The sequence below is a fragment of the Motacilla alba genome, chromosome 1A (genome assembly GCF_015832195.1).
Source record: "Motacilla alba alba isolate MOTALB_02 chromosome 1A, Motacilla_alba_V1.0_pri, whole genome shotgun sequence".
Classification (NCBI taxonomy): domain Eukaryota; kingdom Metazoa; phylum Chordata; class Aves; order Passeriformes; family Motacillidae; genus Motacilla; species Motacilla alba.
Window position 1 is genome coordinate 10,192,810 of NC_052031.1, and position 24,788 is coordinate 10,217,597.

Genomic DNA, 24,788 nt, shown 5'->3' on the forward strand with positions numbered 1-24,788 from the left:
ATTATTAAGTTGGAAAGAGATTTATTTTTAGCAGCAGGAATTACAGTAGTATAAACAGTGTCATGGAATATTTATCTTCTTGTAGAATTATGTTTGTTTTTACCTTCTCTCTAAAAGGAAAGTCAAGAAAAGAGTTAGTGAAGATCTGTTAGAAATTTTCAGGGGGAAAGTTGAGAGGGCTGGAGTTGAGAGGAAGATTAGGGTAGGGGGAATATTATATTAGCTGACTTTTTTGAAATGAGATTGGCTTCAATGGAACCCTGATCCTCAGGAAAGCAAATTATACAGTTTTTTGTCAAGAAAAAGAAAAAGTGAGGGATCACTAGGACTCAAGCTTCTTGCAGCCTTTATCCAACACGATGAACTAGAAATGCTTGCACAGCTTCAGTGACATGGTTAGAGACAACTTTTTGTCTAAATAATGTATGGATTGATGATTCATTTTCTCTCCTGGAAGGCAAATTATAAGAGTTTTAACTCAGATTTTTACTGTATGACTCCTTTGTTGTGGCTGAATACTGTTACCTATATGTGGAACATATCAGTAATTTAACACAAAAATTATTGGCCCAGATACTATGAAAAATATTGTAGGTATCTACTCTGAGGACTAAAGTGTTTTACAGGTGATTGCTTGGCTCTAGGAAGCATCTTCTCACACACCTGAGTGCATCATCTGAGAAGCTGAGTTTGTGGCATGCTCTCAAACTCACAGAATTTGAGCTTTTTTTTGGAAGTTCTGGAGTACAGAAATAAATAATCTAATGACTGATGTCATCACAGATGAGGAGTGCTGTTGCTGATAAAATTCTTGTATCCATACCTGTCAGATAAGAGCACTGCAAGAAGCACTAGTTGAAGCCAAATAAACTGGAATGGCATATAACCAGTTAAAATGCCTTTAAAATTCCAAGGATAGATTCTTGTTGTCTTCATATCAATATTTAATGCCTTTCTGGAAGATGCACTTTAAGCAAGCATCTACCACTAAATGTACTTGTTATGGCTTATTGCAGAAGTAGCCAAGGGAATTTTAATGATCAGTAGTAGGTGTGTGGTGAGACAGTATGCAAGAGGTTCGATTGAATTTTCTCATTGCCCCTTTTAGCATGAAATCAAGAATATGTGAAGATTTTTGATTGTTTTTTCTTTATTTTGTCCTGCCAAATTAAATGTTTGTCCCAAATAGTAGTTCATCATCCACCCTAGTTATTAATAGACTGGCAGGTACTTCATGACCCTTGTGTGGTGCAAATATTCAAAATAGTCAATATTGCAAAGCTTTCATTATTGCAGACAGGGAATACATATCAATTCCTTTTTTTCTTTTCTCTATCTACTTCACAGTTTTTCTATGTCTATCTAGCAAAAGACATGTTCAGTGGTTAAGCTTTCTCTTATACTTAGTGTAAGTAAAAATTTCTTGTTAACTTCATTTTAACAAGCCCTACAATATTGTCTGTGCAGTAAGACCAAATGCCAAATACTTACATAAAGCAGACAAATACAGACTAGTCTATGACAGAGAGGTGAAAATTAAGTGCTGCTTTTCCATCCCAGTGATAATATTCCTTGTGGTACTTGCTTGCATTTCTTCTGGAATATGTGTCTTAAAATAATAATGTCAGTGTTTAAAATCCGATACAACATAAAAATCATGTCAATTCTTTTCTCTCTGAGAATTACAGCTCAGACCAGGACCATCTCCAGAAGCCAAGTTGCCACGTTCACCTCTGAACTGTGCACAAGCTTCAAAGCCTTTGTAACACTACAGCCAGGCAGATCCCACACAGAAGCTACTCATGTTTTTATTCAAAGACCATCTGCAAACACCTGATATATTGCTACAGGATTTAGAAAGAAATAATGTGTTTCAACACTTTTTTATTAATTTCTCATTTAAACTGAGCCTTATACAGCTACAAATAAACTTGACAAACCTTTAGAAGCTTTATTTTTCTTTTAGAGTTACAAATCAATAACCAAGCCATCTGAATTCTGGAATTTATTTGTTTATACATCTATTATATTAGCTGCTAAGGGAAAGCATATCATGCCAGAATCAACACCCCAAGGGAGCTGAGGCTTCTGCAGCTCTGTGCCATGTATCCTACCAAATGTCTTCCCAACTGGCCCAATATACATGAAGCACATGTATATACACATACTTACAGAACATATATATGTGTCTACATAGGCAGACACACACACGCATGCGTGTATATATCTATATGTAAATCAGGCCATCCACACAGATAACACAAACAAAGACAAAACATTCATGTGAGCACACACATGAGTTTCACTATTAGAGACCTCTAGGACCAACACCTCTGTTCTACACAACTTTTTCATCTCCAAACCAACTAAATCTGTCTTCTTACTCTATTTAAGGGCTCTTCTCTTAAATATTCCATACTAAATCCTGTGCAAACCTGAAATACACTTTCCAGTATTAAGCGTAACTTAGATACGCTTGCTGTGAAAGGAAAATGTTCAAAATGGGTATAAGACAGTAAAAAAGACATGGAAAGATTTGGAAAATGAATAGTAAAAATTTAAAAACAAGATCTGTTTCATTTTGTATCTGTCACAAAGCGTTAATTCTAGGGAATAGTGTGCTTGAGTGCATGAAGAGCTAAAGGGAGTGGAAATTAGAAGCTCCAGTTCTACATTAGGATGTCAGGAGCAGGAATGTTGCTGGAAACTGTACATTTATTACTGTACAATGTAGCTGACAGCTCCAGATGACTAGAAAAGTCACCTCCACTCCTACTTTGAGGGATTGCGTTGGGCATCAATACACATTTTTATTGTCTCCTCTTATAGCTGTCAAATGTCAGGGAGTCAGATTTCTAACAACACATGGCATGGGGGTCTGTGATTTCCAGAATAAATCTGAGCTCTCTAGTGTATTAGTAGTATTTAAAATAAGCAGTGTATAAAAATTAGTATATAAAAAGTAGTATTTAAAATGTGTAGTTTAGTGGTATTTAGAATGCTTTGATATCTCTACCTCATGGTTCCACTGGCTAATAAATCTGTTGGATCCTTCCAGTTTCTTAATTTTCAGCAAATCACAAATCTTACTAAAGAGACCCCTGCTTTGTCAGACATATCATTGATCCTGGGATGTTTTATGGCATGTCAGACGCTGGACCAAAAATGCATTGCAGAGTCAGCTTTCCAACTAGGAGACTATTATCAGGAAGTGTTGTGACAATATCATTAAAAATTTGTATAGGAGAATGCTTTCTTGAGCAATAAACGCATTCCTTACCAGTTCAGAAGAGGCTGTGCTGGGCTGGCTTTGATGCTTCTTCTGGAGAAAGATGACTCACCATGTTAGTGAAAAAAGAATGAAATGCAGGCTGTCCTGAAGTTTTGAGAGAAGGTGGAGGCTATTTGTTCTGTGATCCACTTTTAAAAATATATTTTCTATAACAGTCGTGTATTTGTTAGTTAATAATTTTGTGTGGCAGTGTCTTAGTTTGGAGTGAATCTAAAGGATCTCCTAACTTAGGCAAAGCATGAATGAAATACTAATTGAGTTCTCAAGTCTCACACTTTCAAGACTCACACTTTACCCTCCTGTCTCTCACTTCCTGCCTTAGCAGCATCTCCCATGTCAGCACTGTGCTGCTGCAGCCTCCTCACTGCTCTGGATCTCCAGGCGCCTGCCCAGCCTGGCACAGCCAGGCTCTGCCCTGAAAGGGGAGCAGGCACATGGGAGTCAAGATGTGAGAATGCAGAGGTGATACTATAGCCCCCTGCTGTCCCTCTGCCGTGTGAGCTGATGCTAAAGTGCTAAAATGTGTGTCTGTCTTGTAACTTCTTGCATCAATTAAACATTCATCTTCCTACCCTGAGAAGCAGCCTCACATATCAGGATAATCTATAGGTAACAGTTTAATACTTAAAACTTTCTCTCTGATAGCCAGTGAGGGGACATGGGGAATGTCAGGGAAGTTCGGTGTGGATATTAGGAAAAGGTTCTTCACTGAGAGGGTGGTCTGGCACTGGAACAGGCTCCCCTGGGAATTGGTCATTACTCCAAGCCTGACAGAGTTCAAGGAGTGTCTGGACAATGTTCTTAGTCCTGTGGTAAAGTGTTTGGTAGTCCTGCATGGAGCAGAGAGTTGGACAGATCCTTATGAATCCCTTCCAGATTGATATATTCTCATGATTAATCTTTTTGGCAAGGGTGCTTCATGTTTTAAACAACTTGAATTTGACTGAATGAAGATTCTCCCTGTCAAGTGATAACAAGAAAATGTCTAGAAAATAATTTTCTAGGAAGTTGCTTGATGTTACAACTCTCTTCCCCAGTGGATCTGGGGAGCAGTGCCATGGAGGGCAGGCTGCAGGGCTGCAGCACTACAGCTGTGCTGTAGTTTAGATCAGCCAGCTTTCCCTGGGAGATGATGAAGTTTACAGTACTGAATTTTTCAGTAGAAGTCAGAAACACATGATTTTAAGTAAATAATACATGCTAACTTAGCCACAGCAGCATAAAAAGACCACAAATTTCATCTTGCTAAGCAAATTCATCTTTAAGCCTACACTGGTGGTCTGTGTTGTAACTCTGAGATTGGCAGTGCAGCGTCATACTTCATGCTCTGAACATTAATTGTGGGGTACTTAGTGGAAGCTTTGCATTGATTTATGTGTAGATAATAATATTGGTTATACAGGTTAAAAAAACTGACTGAGAGCACACTTTGGCCTTGTATTTGGTCTTTTCCCTAATATTTATCTGATGTTTTTCTGCAATATTTTTCAACAGCTTTTTTATTGATTTAACAGTTTATTGTTGTTGAATTCTGCTAATCCTGGTGTTGATGGACATGTATACTTTTAGCAGTGAAAAGAAATGTGATACATTTTAAATGTCAGGGAATGCCAGTAGTGCACATTGGCATATAATCCTAATGTTGTTTCATTGATATTTGAAATACAATAAAAGGAATGCAGGTGGCTTCTCAGTACTTTAATAACTTTCTTATATCTTCTCTACTATGTATCTGTAGGACTGTACTGTCTGTATGTAAGTCATAGAATAAGAAAAATAAGTTATTCTATAGCAAGATATGAATGGTGAACTTTGATATCACATATTATTTTCTCTCATGTCAAATTACAAACCTTTATTGCTTGAACTACCTCAGATTTTCTGTGTACTGAGAATTTACATGGGAATAAAACTTGGCAAATTGCCTTCATACTATTCTCTAAATTGGTTCTGATAAATATTTATAATGTCTTCTCACTGCTCAAATACAGATTCTAACTGGCCTTATTCAAGATTCAGTTATTCCTGGGATTAACCCTGAAATCCTATTACCAAGCCCAAAGCAGCAGGAAAAAAAAAAAAAAAAAAGGAAAAAAAAAAATGACAAAGCCGGATTTAGCTACAAAATGAAAGCCTGGTGCAATCAGATCTATTTCACTATTGCTCATTTAATACATATGGATACAACTGGGTCACCAAGCTGATTTAGCCACGAGGTAGAAGTAGCATAGCAACAAACCTCAGCACATTGAAAGTCTACAGCAGTAGTATCTGAGTAAGTCTTAAGCAAAAAGTCATTATGCTTCCCTCAACTTTCAGTTTTCCTGGAATGATGATATTGATCTATTTATCTATCGGGATTTTGGTATTTTACATGTGTATTATTTCTATAGCAAGTTTAAATGTAGATATTGCTGCCTGGTTCAAGTTTATATTATTTTCTGTAAAAGGTAAACATTTATGAATGTTTAAAAATGCACCACTTTCACTCAGTTTAAGTCAGGTTCTCATTTCATGTCAGAAATTTTGGAAAGGGAGTTTTACCTAGGCTTTTACTGGTTTTTTGTTTTTTGTTTTGGTTGGTTTGGTTTAGTTATATTTGTTTGGTTTGGTTTTGGGTTGTTTGTTTGTTTGTTTTGGGGCTTGGTTTGTTTTGTTTTGTTTTATTAATAACTTAGAAATGCAATTCCAGAAGATTCTGATTAAACAAGATAAGTTGAATCAATAGATGTCAGTAAACAAACTGACAGAAAAGGGAGGGAGTAGGTAAGGATAATTGTGAAAATTATCGCAATAACTTCAGTTTTTGCGATAGTTTTACAAAGTTCTAGTCCTACATACCTTATGTTATCACTTCTACATATTTTAGAGGCAGAGAAGGACATTTAGAAAGTAGGCTGGTTTACAGCTTTTCCATAATTTTCATCTTCCTAGAGTCGGGACCTCTTGTGTTCAAGATGTGGAAATTTTCCTTTAAAAAGGAAGTTTAGGTTTTATTATTTGTGATTTTTCAATCATTTAGAACACTAATATTTTTTTTATTTTTTTAGTTGAAATGAAAATATTCTGCTAGTTACAGAAAGCACCAATATCCTCCACCAGAAATGTAAAATTCCATGTTTCATGGTACTTTTAAGACCAGTTCCACTCTTTTTGTTTTAGTGCCACCTAGTGACTAAAACTTGAAAACTTTTTTTGAAGTTTTCTTTTTATTGGCGTTTGTTGTTGCATTTTGCAGTAATGAGATGCTTTACAGAAGATTTTGCTATTTTCAAACTGAATCACAGAGTTCATGCTGAATTCTGATACTTTCTTTCTTCATTTTAGACATTTTCTCCCGGGTTTTATTTTCACCCCCCTTCTTTTGCCTTATACTGCCCTGTTAATGAAAACACCTGTCTGTAGGATCTTGTTGTTCATTCTTTCATCTGCATATCCACAAAGTGGAACAGATACAGGAAATAAATCAATATTTCCGTTTTACTTCCTTTGAATTCCTTAATAACCTCATGTTGTGGTAGCAATTTTAGTAATTTTATTAGAAGGATTTTCAGGTTGAGATTGTGGAAAAGAGGAGGCTTTTAGCAATGCATAATTAACTATTCTGGAATTAGAAGAGGTTTTCAGAATGACAGCCTCCTATTTTCTGTAAGTTCAGCTCTTGGGGCACTTGGATTGCAGAGGTCCATGTGGCTGGAGGGGCCCACAGCTCAGTGGAGCTGCCCAAGGGAGGGGAGAGGTATCAAGCATTTAAATCTTGTGCTGCACTTCTGTATAATTTTTCACTGCTTTTTTTTTCACTTGGTTTTCACAAGTTGATCCTCTTCTGAATCAGAAGATAAAGTCCTTGTAGGACTGTCAGATTAGTATTTCTGTTTCAGACCTTGTCCAGAATGACAAAGTTCAAGTAGCATTAGGCTCAAAGCCCTTCATTTGGACTTTCATGTTAAGTTGAATTGGTTTTCTTATCTTTCAGGTTATTGAGTTGCCCCATATATGGCCAGAGATTGTACTGCTGGTCTGAGGTTGATGAGGTCGAGTTCCCTTGAGGCTTTTTTTGCCCCAGTAGCAGGCTTAGTTATTCCTGCCCAAACCTGTGAGGAGAATGTCTTAATTTCCTCAGAACAGAGGATTGTTCTGGGACATCCCAGAGGTGGAGAATGCAATGGGATATAAATAAATGGGGTAGTGAGAAATAACCTAGTGGAAACTGCATCTAGATCCTATACCTTGCAGGTATAATTACAAGACAGATTTAATTATATTAATACTTCATGAAGCTTTAAAATAAAAAGCTCAAGGTTATCCCGTTTTCCATGATTTACAACTGTTTTGCTGCAAGCCTCTCTTATTTTAGCTTAGATAAGGAATAAGCTTTTCATATCCTTGAAAAAATAGAAGCTGTCATTGGTGTTGACAGGCTCTATAGGGTGGCTTTACATTTGAACAATTGAATGGTTTGTCTCTAAATGTCAAACATTGTTTTGTAAGTGAATCACTGAGCCCATGGCATCATAAAAAAAAAAATCATTTATTTCCTTTTTTCCGATAGTTCTTTTGTTGCCTGTGTTTATATTTACTGCAATAATTAGGGGGAATGCCAGGCTGATAAATACCCAACTGACATATTTTACATAGATAAACTGAGAGTACTTTGTTCAATAAAGCATGGGTTGTAATTACCTTAATTTTATACCTTTGATAGGATTTGATTTTGTAACAACATGGACTTTATGAAATGGCATCTGGTTTTTGACAGCTTACATGTTCTTTCTTCAGTTAAATACAAAGTGATTGTGTTTTCAAGAAATCCTGTGAATGGAAATAAGCATTAGTACAGTACTTAGAGGTCAGACAATGTGACCAGTAATCAATAAAGGCTTACAACAGCTATTTTGGCTTCTAAATTAAGATGTGTAAATTTTTACAAATCTTAATGTGTAAAGAATAATAGTGCCACTATTGTTATTATGTTTCAGATGAGCATAACTAAAAGCTGTCTCAGTTTGGCTAACTCAAAGTCCTGGTGTTTGCCCCATATGGAAAGTCAGTTTTCAGGATGTTCTGTTTTATAGTTGAAATCCTTCCATGACTTCAATAATTTGCTGGAGTTACGATTATTTAAATTCACCCCTGAATTTTCTTTCCTTCTTCATCAGCATTTCATCAGTCAGATTTGAACCTTGCCTTCATCTCCTTCCTACCAAACAGGGAAATGTTCATTCTGGAGGATTGCTTTTCCATCTAGTGATTCCTTCAAATCACAAACTCTGCTCCTCTGCCTTTCTGCCTGGCATTAACATTAATGTTGACTGATGTCTCTGCAAACAGCTGGCTCATGCATTTGCTTAATTAAATTAGAGAATTTGCAGACTTTGGTTTAGGTAACTCTCCATGCTACAAAAGTGTCATTTCTCTCCTTCATTTTACATCAGCATTTGTGTATCTACAGATGCAGATGCTTTGGTTTGACCCTTTGTTCACTTTGGAGAGTGTGTGAGTACAGTGCAATGCAGTTTAGTGTGTTAGTATAGCAGTTGCCTTGTCAGCTGCCTGCACAGTTTGAACCAGTATTCCTTAAAATATTTTTAAAATATTTTCTATAGCCATAATTACCAATCCATGTGCTGGATACCTCCTGACCTTCTTAGAAGTAATTATCCTGATATATTTGCAGGACTGCTAGCAAGTGACTAAGACTGGCACTTTAATGTTAGTGACATTCCGAGGAGAAATTTTCTCTTGTCACTAAATTTTCACTTGAATGTCTAAACTGCTGTTTGCTATAGCCAAAACAAGGCATGCGCAGGCCATAGGACTGAACTTAGGATTTCTTTTATATTAAGGCATTAAATAATTTCTATATAATGTCACTGGTGAAGCAGAGGAGTGTTTCCACTTTATTTTTTCAGATGAAATTGACTTTAGTGGGGCAGAGCTGCCTACTAGGTAATGGGTATTTTTTTTTTTTTACTTTCCAGATACAATTTCTGTACTTTTACCCCAACTCACAATTTGAATTGGTTTTCAGACCTTGTCTTTATAAAATTACTGTATGTCAGTAATTTCCTATCATGGCTATAAATTTAGGTTGAGGCAAACTGAAATAATTCCACAGCACAATAACTGTTTTCACTTCCACATGGCTTATGTTTCCAATAATCATTAGGTGATTTACTGATTACTTCTATAAGAAACTTTTATTGGAAGCACCATTAAATGTGTCAGAGTTTTGCATCAGAGTGAACTGGTTACAGTTGTGTGATAATCTCATGGTTTTGCTTAAGCAGCAAAACATGCTGGGTTTTTATGGTCCCAAAAATATTCTTTTTTAGGCATTATGGAATACATTAAGGAGATATAGTGTAACCCTCTATTAACATGAATTAAAATACTGGGTATTATTAAAAATGGTTTAATATTATTAATCCTTTCAAGTTTTAAGTGTTGTACAGCTACAGGTTGGTATTTGCTGCTGAAAGCACTTCTCTCTCTTTACGTGTGCCTGTTACTCAGTGATTTATTTTAGACATGTAAGTAGTTGAGCATTTATTGAAACCTGTGACCTTATTTACCTTTTATCTATAGTGCACTATTGAACTAGTTAGCAGGAGTGAGATTTCAGCCAACGAGGCTTTATTTTTAAGTTATTTTAAGGCTTTGCACCAGGTTGACAGCATAAAATTACATTTATGTTTACTTTTACTGAACATCCATAATCAGGAAGAGGCATAATAATCTGCTTTCCGTTGAAATGTAAATGGTGAGGTCTGTATTTTAGTATACATGATTATATGTATATTTATACAGAGACAATTTTAAAAGCAATCTGAAACTGATTTCCACTTGTGCAGACAACATTTTGCACTTTTAGAAATTTCTCTGTGTGTTTTTACAAAATGTCAGAATATCACACAAATTACTTTTCTGGGAGTAGTCTTCATGGATTTGTGAATAAGTAGAAGTATGTGTTTTGTCAAGACACAAATTTCCATTGCTATCATCAGTATCCTCATATTTGCAGCTGTAGTCTCCTGTGCTTCCAAGAGTGTATTTTGTTTTCCATAATTTATATATACTAATTGAGTCTGATCTGCAAGTTACATTGTAAAACACCAAACTAATTCATGCAATATGGAAGTCACCTGATAACGCAACCAATATTGTTCAGGGGGCTAAAAAAGGTAAAACACATATTTTTCTATGTTCAGGGTTTTTTTGTTTGTTTGTTTTTGTTTTGTTTTGTTTTGTTTTGTTTTTAAGTTTCCACAACTTTGCATTTCTAAGTTTTATTTCTTTATGTAAACTTGAAACAAAATTTGTGTGAATTTTTCCACTATAGTAGATTTCTTGGGTTGCCACAGAGTGAAGCATCGAATACCTGGTTTCTAAAATATTTAGATTCATTTTGGATTCTCCAGTCACTACTGGCTGCTCTCAGTGTAATGGAAAATCTAGGTTTGACATTTTTTATCTCACAAAGATCCAGAAAACATAAATCTTTACTGCTACAGTACACAGAAAAGAAAATTAACTGTCTTTAATACTATTTATATTTATTTTGCAGTTTAATAATAATGCTCAGAATGTCAGTTGCTTTAATCATCTCGTCCAAGCTAATGTGAGGAACAAGAAGAAACTGAAAGAAGCTGTCTATAAAATCTCTGCTAAAGGAATTACGGATTACAAAAAAGGCTTTAGCTATGCTTTTGAACAGCTGCTAAATGTAAGTATTTAAGCAAGATCTCTCTGCTGCCAAGTGAAGGAGAACTGGAATATTCAGCAGGCCACTGCATGCTCCTTCATTGCGTAACTAGGTGGTAGATGTGCAAACCTATATATAGCAAGTAAATTTATCCCAACAATGTTTTTTTTTCATTGCAGGTTCCCCAGCAGGTTGCTAAGACTTTGGAATTAATTTGGTTTTCAATCTGCTGTACTGTTTTACTTCATTCATTCAGCTGGTATTTAATTTAACATGTGATTCACAGTTGACACATACTTGTGGTAGTGGTTGACTTGCAGTTAATTTTAAAACGGAAAGATCTGTGTTACTGTGTTATTATTGCAATTTTACCACATCATCTCCTAGCAATGCTTAGTTAACCTACAATTTCACACTTATTAGAAGTCATAAATACTTTACCATGGTTTGAGCAAGATAGAGGGGAGGAAATGAGTTAGTTAATAGAGGAGTACTGGGCACCTGATGATGCCTGAAGCATAGTATTCACTCACTGAGACTATTCTAATTCTTTGCTCTTTCTCATGTATAAAAAGAATAATTTCCTCAAAAATTAAATGCATTGTTTCCATTTTTAAATACATTGCACTTTCTAACCAGGCACAAGCTTTTTGAATAGCAATGTTTTCCATTTATGGCAAATGTTTAGGGTTTATTAGTAAATTTTAAATGGTTCATGTAGCTGTTTAAAAAATTAGTTCTACTTCTCACCTTCCTGAAGTAGGCATATTGTATCTTAAACCTTAGCTTAAATGAAGCTGTATCACTTTATAGCAGGTAAGGTATAGCTTAAGTATTTTTATCCTTACTGGTTTTGGTTTTGCTTTGGTGTTTGTTTGTTTGTTTGTTTGTTTGTTTTGTGGGGTTATTAGTGTGGGGTTTTTTTGGGGGGGGTTAGGGTGTTTTTTTTTTTTTTTGGTTGGTTGGTTTGGGGTTTTTTATTTGTTTGTTTGTTTGTTTGTTTGTTTTGTGGTTATGGTTGTGGTTTTTGATTTTTTTTTCCCCCCAGTCTGCCAGATTCTGAAATTTAGGACGCTTCCCTGACATTGAATGAGCAGTTAAAGGCTAGATCTGCTGTAAAATGTTACAACCTTGTAAAATTTTGATGGAGAAAAAGAAAATGCAATGTTTTTATGGAAATTTTCTCAGTATACTACTATTCAGATTAGCAGAGGAATGTGGGAGAGAAATGAGTGAGTGTCCTCTGCTGATGATTATATAAAGCCACAAACAATATTTTGAAGTCTGTTGGACATTTTGGACCAGGCTGATGGCATTTTTCCCTGTTCTGCACCTGTTGACATCTTATGCAGTGGGAACCAGGAAGAAAAGAAGTTTTGCCAAATATGTTCCTCATAACATTGATATTTGTTTAATGTTATGGATTACATTTGGTTCAGCATTAGGTACATTCTTGGTGTACAGGCAACATTAACAAAAGCTGAATGCACGGGAAGCCTCAAACTGGACTTTTTTGCAGGACTAAATTATTACTTAAAAATAATTGGAGATGAGTGTTAAAGTGGGACCATCTCTTTTGTAGCTGGAGGCAGAAGTGTGATTAGCCTCACATGATCTCTGCAAGCTCAGAAGTTATAGGTCACACAAGTTTATGGATATGTACTCATCCTCTCCAAATATTGCCAAATCCATTTAGGAGGAAGAGTAAAAGGCCGGTGATGGGTTTAGCCCAAGGCTCTGGTGACAAGGCAATATAATATAGTGGTATAATACAGGCTTAAATAAATAATAAAAAATATGCTTTGGGATAGCTGCCAATTATATGAATTCAAATATTCCAATTGCTTTAAGGTCCATATAAATGCAGTATTGCTCAAATTTTCAAAATAATTTTGTGGGTATTGTTTCTGGATGACAATTATTTCAAACAACTTTCTAGTATACCATATTAATGTTTTGTACCATAAAAAAATTGCTGTTTGATGTCTTTCTAAATGGCAATAGACACTCAATTTTTTTTCCAGCATAATAATTCATGTGATTAACAATAATCTGGATTCCATAAGTTTTATACAGCATTTTCATATTATTATTTGTTACATTAAGGTGCTTCTTTGAAAATCATAATACTACAGCTTCAGCAGGATTTTTTCCCTCATACTGTAATATCTATGGTTCCTTAAAGAAAAATTAGTGAAAAATGCATTCCTGAAGTGTCATGTCACAAAATATAATTGTAACCTGGCACCTAAAGAGTTAATTTTAAAGATGTGAAGCTTGTTCAAAACAAAAGCAATTTAAGATGCAGTATAAAATGGATCATATCTTGCTTGCCTGTTTGAAAGAAAACAATAAGGTCTGTATCAAATAGAAGAGAAAGCTAAAAAATAATACATAGCTCAATTCCTCTTGTATTTTTTGTGGTTTAAGCTAAGAAGCTGTTTCTCATCCTGGGGAAGCTCCTGTATAGACAACACATTCCCATTCAGCTGTGGCTCATTGGACTGCTAAGGCAAACTGTTCAGAAAAATGATGAAATTACAGCATTAGGTTTTCACACTCTGTAATGGATTCACTCCCTGAGCCAGTGTCTCTCCATTTTAGACCAAAAGAGGCTGGGGGAGGAAGATGTGCTTTAAATTCCTTAAAGATCATCTGGTTCCAGCACCCCTGCCATGGATAGGGGCGTCTTTCACTAGACCAGGCTGCTCAGAGCTCTATTCAGCCTGGCCTTAAACAGTTTCAGGGATGGGGTAATATTACATGATTTGAATTTATTCATGTTCAGGTTTCCAGTAATGTTTGGAGGCTAAAATCCTGGATGTTTTTTTCTGTGACATTGGTGTCTCTAGTGTCTAAAAAAATGTGATGTAAGTAATGTCCTTCTCTAAGTATGAGGAGATGAGATAAAACTGCTTTTTTTGTGATACTGTGCAAATGTGTGCTAAGTCACAGAAAAGTCCTGCTTTAGTCAGTGAAAGCAAAGCCTAGCTCAAGTTTCCATTGCCCATAGTAGTGCTTCTTTCAAAATCCCTAGAAAAGTTCTATAACATGAGCAAATTTTGGTCCCCTTCTTTGTCTCTCTGATCTTATTTTGGTGTATATATTAAATCACTGTAGATGTAGGTGAATTTCTTTATTTATGAGGTATCCAACCCTACTTTTATTACTTTTTTAATATCGAGAGAATTGCAGCCCAAAGCAGTATCTTGCAAGTTATATTTCACAAGCGAAAAATGGTCATAAATTATTTAATCCCAACTGAAACTCAGTGTGCTGATGAGGCTGGAGAGAATGTATTGATTTCAGCCAGGTTTTATATGTTGTTACATGTAAGGGAATCTGGGCTAAATGCTTTGGGCTTGATTTTTTTTCTTTTTTTTCCCACAAATTATTAGATTTGAAAGTAGTAATAGTAAGACAAGAAGTAATTCTTCACTGTTAATATTGCTCAGGAATTAGACCAGTCAGTAGAATGAAAAGTGGAAGAGAGGAGTGGGATCATCACACCTGACCAGCCTGGTGGCAGTCACTTTGTAGCCACAAAGAGTGAAGCATAGGGGAACTGGGAACTTTATCTTCCTGACTCTAGAGTAAATTCATAGAGCAAAATTGAGGCTCGTGGAAGGAGAAGTTGGATTTTTTTTTTTTCTGGCTCTAGAAGGGTATCACTCAGTCGCATCCAGCTACTCAAGAAGTACCAAGGTACCATTTGTATGCAACACAAAGGGCAAGGAATGGCTTCAAAAGTAATAAGCAATTTGCTTAGCCTAGAGTCTTAACTTTTAGAGAATAAAAAGGTGCCAAAATTCATGCTCACCTCTATTGATCTGGCTGTGGAAACATGTTGTTATTTCTGTGCAAAACACACTGCCTTTTTCTCAGGTGCTTTACTAGTTACATTGATGAATTGGGAGTCAGAGGGGCTTCTCTTTAATTCTATTTCAGGCTTGCATTCCAGAAATAATGGAACATGCTCCATTTTCCAGCTCTAAGGTGCAACATAATTGGGAAAGCAGGTGATGGAGAGATCTTAATAATCTAGGTGGCCATATTTGGCTACAATATATTCTGTAAACCTTATTCTAAAATACTTTTCTAAAGATTAGCTATTCACTTGAAATTATTAATAATTTTAAGAACAACATAAAAGAATTAAAGATCTGGAAGATGAATCTCAATTTAAGGAAATAGGACAAAATATTTTGAAGGGTATAAGGTGGACATACTGTAGGATGCTTAAATTAACAGAGTTTTTATTCAAGCAGCCAGTGAGCTGGAATGTTTTTGTGAGTAGGAGTCCAACAGAAAAAAAATAAGCACATTCAATAATCCATTACATGTCCATTGTTCCCCAATTTCCACAAGAAAAGTAATGATAAGGTAAAAAAGGTAAGAATGAGAAAAGAGTAAAAATATGTTGAGATCCCTTCTGTGCAAGTCTCATGCAGAACATCTGTCCAGGAACACTGTGGGGTTGATGTGATGAGTATGAGCTCCTTGTGTTTGTGGAGGTGAAAGGAACCACCAAATCCCTATTCCACTCTGTTGGGCCAGATCTGAAGTGACTCATACTGAAGTATCATGGAGCAGAAAAGCAGCTCTGGTTTATTTTATTTTATTTTTCGTTGGGGGGGCTATTGAAAGGAATTCTAAAATATTTATGTTTTGACATTATCATGTTAAAGTAGTAAGTGTGTAGCTATAAAAGCCACCAGATATAATAGCTGTTATTCCTTATAGCCTGAAATATAAAAACTCTTCTGTTTGTATCTCCTACAGCACAGTGTCTCCAGAGCTAACTGCAATAAGATTATTATGCTGTTTACAGATGGTGGTGAAGAAAGAGCACAAGAAATTTTCCACAAATATAATGAAGACAAAAAAGTAAGTGATATATGAAAAATTTTACTGTGTGAAATGCAACAGCATAAATGTATAAAGTACTTTAGAAAAACTTACTAGTATTGATCCTTAGGACGCTAAAATATTTTTCAATCTCTAATATTTATTTGAAAAATCATAAAAAATAGTGATGCAGAAGTATGTTGTAAACCATAAAGAACTCAACTTTCTATTGACACTTCTCTTGCATTAGTGTAATCCCTGAATTATCCAGCAGAGACATAGGTAGTCAAATGATAGGATATATTTGTGTATCTCTGTCTCCTCACTGCAAATATCTTCCATGTGCTTTTATTGTTTGTCAGGCAAAGGCAAATGAGAACTCAAGGTTAGAATCTGAATTTGAATAGATTTGGGCTGGAACAAACCCTCATTTTTCCCAGTGAGGCTAATTATACCTTTGAATGTCTTAGCAAGAAGTGGGATGGCTTTCTGTTGATGAAATTTGATCTGTGGTTAAAGCAGAATTATGGGTTTGACATGAGAATCCCTGGATGAGTTCTCTTGTTTAGATAAAATTGGATTATTAGCTGTGCTGGTTTGGGGTTTAATTTTTGAATCTAATCAAATTTCTGGTCTGGCTTTTGCATACTTAAAGATTTAAAATGTAGGAGTGTGTGCATGAAATATAGCAGCTTATAAAGTTGTTTCCTATTAAATTTCAGTGCAAACTACTTTTTTTTTATTATTAGAAGATTAATCACATTCTAAATAGAAATGGAACATGAGCTGGATTCACACTGCAACTAAGCATTTACCTTTTCTAATGCCTGGGGTTGTGCCTACATCTGTGGGGTTTTGTGAGTTATTTTTTGGTTTGTATTCAAAAAAACATCTAAAAGTTAGAATGTGATTAATGAAGGCACTTCAACAGTTGCCATGGATGTACATGCATGAAGCAGTGGAAGTATTTCATTGGCAATCTTCATATGTTTGAACTAATCTTTTCAAAAGTAGAGCTGGAAATGCAGTGCTCAATTTGTATCTTGACCAGAGATTCAATCACTGACCTTGAATAATCATTTTGTGGCTGTTTTGCAATCATGCTTCACATAGAATGACACGCTGGGGTTTAGTTGATCTTTGTGTCTGAGTTGAAAGTACTTTTTAAACTGTCATTTAGAAGAGAAAATGGAAGTCACAGCCATGTGTGATGCACATGGCTATACTCTGAAAATAAAGACAGATTCCTCTTCAAATTTGGATAGTAGTAGATAGATAGTGGTAGCTTTTATCACATTACAACAACAGCCGTCTGCTATTGGAAATACCCCCATAAGGGGGAAGATATAATTTTTTTTTTCATTTAATTTCTGTGTTAGGAGGAAAGTGTAGTAAAATATTCAGTCCAAACAACAGAACAGACTTGGAGGGCTAAGATTTGTGATATTAATCACATCATGCCTGATGGTTAATTACTCTGTGAAGTATAATAAATGAAATGTAGGATTTACTAATTTTAAATGGTTATTTTATTGCATCATTTAATACTGTAAATTTCCACTGCCAAGGGTTGGGGTGGTTTTATGTGTAATGTTATATATAAAACACTATACACAGTCATTTTCTTGTCACCTCTTGCTAAGGAGGTTTTGGGGGTTTTATTGCATACAGCAAGTTTATAATGGTAATAATGGTCACTGTGTGTCTGTGTATTATCATACATCATTTAATGCACTGCCAATGCAATGCAAGGCATGTTTTCTACACTTGTTTATGGTCTATGCACCTGCAAGTTCAAATCTTAGTAAACATTCCATTTTGTCACTTGTCTAATGAAGCACTAGGTTGCTAGATATCAGTCCTTACTGGTTTTCCCCAAGGTGACATTGGAATTGCAGTACCAAGTTTATGCAGGTGGAATTTGAAGAACCATTTGCTTTCCCCTTATATCTTTCAATCAGTAGCAATCCTTGTAGTGTTGAAGGGAGATTTATGGTTGGAGAACATCTAATGAGATGTCACCAGTAAGTTCTTTTTGAGAAGTCACAGTGAAATCCCCCAACATCTTTCATAACATTCTAATATTTTTAAAAATAAGCCTTATACAAAATATGCTTGTGATAATGCTCTCCTTAGTAAGGCTACACTTGATTCCAGAATGATGATATGTGAGCTCTTTTGTGGTTGCCTCTGTATGTAACTTAATGTTAGTTCATTGTCAGTAGAGAACAGCATAATTGGTAGACACATTCCAACATGAAAAATATACATACACTTTCAATCTTGCTAAGTCATAATCACAAATATTGGGTTACCTTCTTAGATTGAAGAGTAGGCTGCTTTCTTATATTAAGTGATGAGATTTTAAAGAGATATGGATGCAGTTTCTTTTGCCTTTATTGCAGTTAATTTATAATTTAGTTCATAAATATCCAGTGAATTTCAGACTATGTTGATATTTATCATTTGTAGAGGGACTATTCAATATAAGGTGTTAAAAAGTTTCCTATGTTTTACAGTAGAAGCATTTCATGGTATAAATATGTATCAGCATATGTATCTTCTTGCCTGCTCTGCATTTATTTGACCACTTGTCTTCCTGTTTTTGCATAAAGCATATAAAAGGTGAATCTCTATTGTCTTATGTCACAGTCAGTCTCTTCAGCACCACTGAGTTGTAAACTTGCTTTCTTTTTCTTATACTAACGAAAGACCATTTTTTCAAATCTATTAATCCTTGTTTCCATCTTCCTGATGTAAAATTGCTTCAGCTCCATAAGTATTTTCTTTTTCATGTCAGTTAATTTGTAAATCCATGCCATGGAAGAAGCTTGAGTTTCAGCCCATCAAGTAACATGATTTAGTACACTTGTTTGCAGTGTCCTTGGTGCAACCTTCAAGTTAAGTGAAATAATGCAATAAACACTTGAAAACTACTAAAAGAGAACCTAGAATCTAGAGGCTGAAAAGCAGTCCTTTTAAATTCAGAACTTTAATCTGTTCGAAATAGCATACAGATATATTTAAAATAGTTTTCTGTCTGTTTAAATAATTTACAGTGGGAATAAGAAGGTTATTATAAAACTTATGTAACACAGATCTGGGGAGGAACACTCCACACTTATCTGTGTGAAGAGGAAAATCACAGTTGTGTTTCACCTTTGCATGCCTTTTTCCCTTTATAAAGCCAGATTTTATTGTCACATATTGCAACTACATGCTGAGCCTGATATTTAAAAACTGGCATGTTTACCTTTATGGTGACATTTGGGGCACTCACATTAAATGTGTAAAATACCACACATGCTCTAAATTTCAAGAATGAGGGTGCTAAGTTTCATTTTATTTGCACTCCTCCTACAGATGGCTTCGCTGAAGATAGCAATATAAATTTAATTGAAGTGTATGCCCTGTAGGCGTTTATCGTGAGAATTTTGGATCCAGATTGAAATTAGAAAACCACAGATCTTTGGGGCAAATTTTCCCCTTGGAATCTGTATTTGGAAAGATTGCTCAACTTATGTGAGTAGGAAAAGACCTTAAACATACCTCATGCACTTTTAGTTGCTGGAAGTTTCATAGAATGGCAGAGGTTTGTGTGGGTTGGATGAACTGACCTGACACACAGAGGCAGGACTAGTCTGACCCCTCAGGTAGGAGCAGAACCATAAATTGGGTCTTATGTCCCATTCTCACAGAATTATCTTCCATTATTATTATAACCTCATTTTTTTTGTAGATTTTTCTGACAGTATTATTTGAGAGGAAATGATGTGAAGAGAAGTCTTCCATCAACTCATTTCCATTAAGAATATCTGTGTGTGATGGGCACAGAATTGCTACTGTGGTAGGCATCCCATGGGAGAAGGCTCCAGCTTGCTGGAGCTCCCCTGGGAAGCTTAGAGCTGCCACTGACTTCTTGCAAATGGGAAACATTCAGCATGTCAATAGAGTGATAAAAATGAAATATTTATGAGAGAGAGCTTGTAAAACTTTCATTTAAAAAAAAAAAACAAAAAAACAAGCCTCCTACTGTCATTACGGGGGGGGGGAGGGGCAACTTTTTATTCTTTGGTTTCAATCCATTTGTGCATAACTGCAAGTCAATAAAGCTAAAATTTAAATTTTAGTTTAATTTAGGCAGTGGTATATGTATTGTTCTAGATGACTACAAAGGACCATCAAAAAAGTGACATTTCCATTTTGGGTAGCTATGGAATTCTCATCAGGGATCAGACTGACCAAACGTAACCTAATATGGTCACTTACAGAGCTTAAAATTGAAACAGCATCTTTCACAGCACTAGTGGCAGCTTTGAATAGAACTGAACAGCTGTCAGAGTGCACCCCAACAGGTTTGGCATTCCTGAGTGTGTGGTAGGCTTGTGACACAGGATATAACACAAAGTAATTAAATTAACAGTTGAACAAAGCTTGAGCTAGCTGGTTAAACTTGCTCCCCAGCCCTTTTCCTAATCACTTCTGCCTTAAGAATGTGTCACCTTCCAGCTGTTATTTTGAGTTTATTGTATGTTCCATGATATGCACAAATGGTAAACCTGAAATATTCTGGGTTGAAACTTGGGTCAGTACTCAAAAATTCCATAGTCCATTACTTTTTCTGTCAAAGTAAGAAGTGGAAGCTGTTATTAGAGTAGTCACAGAAGAAACATCTTACTCTAAATGCAAATTACCTTTTATTTTTTCTTACCTCTTAGCTCCACTTATAAATTAAGGGCTTGCAACATACCTACTGACCCAGTTTCTGGATTCCTAACATAAATTAATTCCACTACAATAATTAATTTAAATATACCATATCTTAGTCTCCCTCCTTTTACACTCATTACCCAAATATGCTTTGGTAATAGTCAAGCTGCACAATACTAAGCTATGGAAATCTAGAGTTTATAAATCCATGCAATAACTGTTTGTGGGGGAGGGGGAGATTAGTGAGTTTTTTTCTTTTTCATTATGACATTAGGCACACATTTTTTCCCCATAAACTTAGATTTTGGACCTCAATTACCTGATGATTGTGAAGCTTTGTTTTCCTGCTAGGAATCTGAGTTCAGTGATTTTTAAGATAGTCTTTTTCAAAACTACCTAAACATTGTTCCTTCAGCAGTCATCTTCCCAGCTAACCTGCTAGGCTACCTTGTGTCCATGCCCTGGAGATGCTCTTGGATTGCAGCAGTCTGCCCATCTTTCCTACACTATCTTTTAATGACCCCTTTATCTTAAGACATCAGCAAACATCACCAAGCCTTTCCTGGAGACTTCAATAAGGAAGTAATAGTCATTACATTTTTCTCCTTTTTTTAACTTTTCCATTCATCCCCTGTGCTGTTCTGTGTGTGGATGCCTGGGTGAGGTCACTGCAGACTTAAAGGGGTGCAGCAGAAAGTGCAGCAGGGCTGAGGGGGGTTCTTTTAGGAAGATCTGCTTGCAGAACCTTTTCATGCATGTGTCTGCACACACGTCTCCTTGTTGATGTGAGTTTCTCTTTGTGCTGCTGTTTCATTATGGGCATAATTCTGGGTTGCCACATGGCATTTTTATCTCCCATGCAAGATAAAAATCCATGTGGAGGTGTTGAGAACTGCAGAAGACTAATGAAAGTTTTAATATAGCTTTGTTGAAAAGTAACCTTATCAGTTTTATTAAAGTCATGTGTATCTATTACATGAAACCCAACTGGCAGCTTGTTCCCTTCAGGTTTGGCATGGAGGAGGCTATTTGATGCTTCTATTTTTGTTGATCTCCAATTCCAAACACTGTAGTAATAGCAATTGATTCAGTGCATCACATTGAGGATGATGCTGCAGATGGCATAAAATGATTAATCAAGGCAACAAGGATAGAATATCAGTTCATATAGAAAGCACATTACATTTGTTTTGGGACAAACGCAAGAGAGTCAGACTGCATTTTGCTTATTTATGCAAACAAAATGCTACATATGGCATAGCTGGTTAAGGCTAGACATCAGAGGGTCTGTCCTGTCTCAGTATCCCTGTTCATTAACTGTGCATTCGTTTCTGTGAATTTGCAATTGCTGTGAAATGCCTTGTGATTTGATTATGTTCTTCTGGAATTCAAGAATTGGAAGTCTGGGACTTTCTGCAACGAACCTTTTAATACCTAGGCCATGCTTAATGATGTTTATGTAACCTCTTCTTTAAAGTATCCAGTTCCACAGCTTCCTCACGTATTTATAGTCTTCTCTTTCAACAGCTACCTGTTTAGAGAGCTTTCCTAGATTTCCTTAAGACAAAGTAAGCTTAGAGGGTTTAGGGTTACTTTTTTTTTTATTATTTTTTTTTTTTTATTTTATTTTACATTCTTTAATAAGAACAACTAATTCTTATCATAATAATATCCCTTCCATTTTTGGAAAGAATTTCTATGTTGAAACTTTCGTCCAAGTTTCCTATCCAGCTTTTGCCTTTTCAACTAAACAAGCTAATTTCTTTCATATTCATCAAAAGATCAAATGTGTACCTTAGATTATATTAATTCTTTATTCTTTATACCCCTTTTGTCTATAAAGGCATGTTGTCACTCTTGGACAGTGAGAGAAACTTAAGTGGTATCAAGAGAACAGAGCATTTTATATATATATATATATATATATACACACACACACATATATATATCACATATATATATGTATATATATGTATATACATATATATTTACATATATATATATGTATATATATGTATATATAAATGCATGTCAGCATTTGTGTAGATATATCACAGAGCACAATTTACCATTTTGGAATCGTGTTATATTATTGAACCATATTTGGTTTTTTTTTCTTTATTCTGAATATGATTTCCCTTGATGTTTGTTTTTTTTTTGTTGTATGTTTTGTTGTTTTGTTTTTTCTTTTAATAATTCATCTTCAGTCTCAGTATCTGCGCTTGATTTCCCAAATCTTTTTAATCCTACATTACATTAACCTGTTTTTTCTTGTATACTTAATGTTTTCTTCTTCCTGAATTTTTCCATTTTTCTTTTAATAATTCATTCTTTAGATCATCTTCCTACATTACTCATTCAGGTAGCTAATTCTCTGTGTTTGTTGGAGTCGGTCTCTTATCCTTTTTTCACCACTATGAAACCTTCCTTTCCTTGTAATAAAAATTATTTCTTGATCTTTCACCCAAGTTATTTTCTTTTTTTTCCCTAGATTTACAGATAATTCTGCCTTAAAATTTGAATATAAATTAACTGTTCTTGGCATCTTCCAGAGTAAGACATTTTCCTAACCTGCTAAAAGATATTCAGTAATAATGTTTCACACTATAAGTTTTATCTGCCTGACCTTATATATATTTAGAGTTATAAATAATTTTTCTATGCTTCTGGTGTTTATTGGGGGAAGTGCAACAAGTAAAAACTGGCTGTCATGAGCCAGTTACAGAGAACAAAGACAAAGAAGTTTTAAGTTGTTTTACTTTAAGGGCCACATAAGAGAGGCTCACATTTCCCCTTCAGTTAAAAATGCAAAGAGTGAAGAAAAATTAAAAGTTAAAAATTATTTCTGCAGATAGAGAAGCCAAAAATGATGCAAGAAAAAAAAATTAATATGATTGTGAAGATTTAGAGATGCTTTTATGTAAAATTGCCCATTCTGACACAATTCTGACATTTGTATGATCAATGAGTCTAGAGTTTTCCAAACGTTAACTTTACAACATTGGTTTAAAAATGCAACTATGTGGGAAGAAACTGCAGAATTTGTCCACTTAATAGAATACACAATATAACTAAGGTGGCACAACTGAATAATGTTTAAAAAACAATTAAGAATTATTTGGTGACTCGAAAACTGGATAGAAATCTAACTTTCTAAATGCTGCTCAGGCCATCTCATAGGTGGGATGAGGATTTGTCTGTTAGTAGATGGAAAGGTTTGCCAATGCACAGGTGGAAAAAGAGAACAGAAAGAAGAGTTTATAGCTGGGCTCCAAGAGGGAAAGTATAGACTAGAAATCTCTTTGGGGGGCAAGAGAATAAGGGAAGAGCTGAAACAAGCAGATGGTGGCGCAAGCTGAATGCATGCAGCAGCCTAAACAGATGACAGGTGAAGAAGGAAATGAAAATTCAAAATAAAAAAAAAAAGTTACAATCCATTCGGATAGCAAGAATTATGTGCTTATATATGCAGGAAGCATGACAGATGAAAGGGATGTGAAATGAGAAGTTAGAGTGCAAGTGAAGTAGGTGAACTGTACATTTCACCCAGGCAAGTACAAATCTCGTGCAACTTCAGTGTAGAGTAATAAAGACTGAAGCAGATGTTGTATGGAGGGGTTGCTTTTTAGGAGAGAACATCAGCACATGAGATGGAGGAGCTCTGTTGGAGAAGTCTTATCCAGAGTAAGAGCTACTGAATGTCACTTAGAGAGTCTTTTTCTAAAGCATTTTGCAAGGGAAAAAAAAAAAATTCACCCTTTATTTTGAAAAAGAAGCAAGGGAAAAAGTCATCTTACAAGTGAGGAATGAGTCTGCTGATAAATAGAAAATACCCCAGTCTCTGCTTAGAAAGTGACTTGGATTCAGAATCCTGATTAGTCTCAAAGAAAAGGCTAAAATATGCTCTGTCATATCTCCAGAAAGTCACTCTCAAATATTTTGCATGGAACAGGATAAAATTTAATATGCAGAATTGAATGGGCAATAAGAATAGGTTGTCTTTAATACAAGAAACTGACTTCGCAATTTTGTACTTGCATGGTTAGGGAAGTATGACCTTCTAATTATTTTGAGGTTTTCACAGGCATCTTTGTAGTGATTAAAAAATAGAGCCCTAAAAAATAGAGGGAAAAAAGAGCCCTAAAGAACTCTTTTTTTTTTTCTTTCAGAAGAGAATCTGTTCCTATATGTAGTCTTTGAATTGTTATCTTATTAGGTATCTCCGTTCCTCTG

The 24,788-nt window shown here is 35.3% G+C and overlaps 1 protein-coding gene across 10 annotated transcripts in view; it reads left to right on the top strand.

Moving 5' to 3' along the window:
* The window catches only part of CACNA2D1 (calcium voltage-gated channel auxiliary subunit alpha2delta 1), a 361,055-nt gene that overhangs the window by 268,844 nt on the left and 67,423 nt on the right, over positions 1–24,788 (top strand). For 9 of the 10 annotated variants that reach the window (XM_038153955.1, XM_038153956.1, XM_038153957.1 and 6 more), the window contains exons 11-12: positions 10,860–11,018; positions 15,780–15,884. In XM_038153955.1, the coding sequence (XP_038009883.1) occupies positions 10,860–11,018; positions 15,780–15,884 (264 nt within the window). Of the gene's footprint in view, positions 1–10,859; positions 11,019–15,779; positions 15,889–24,788 lie in introns of all 10 variants that reach the window. The other variant, XR_005258952.1, reaches the window with a different exon arrangement.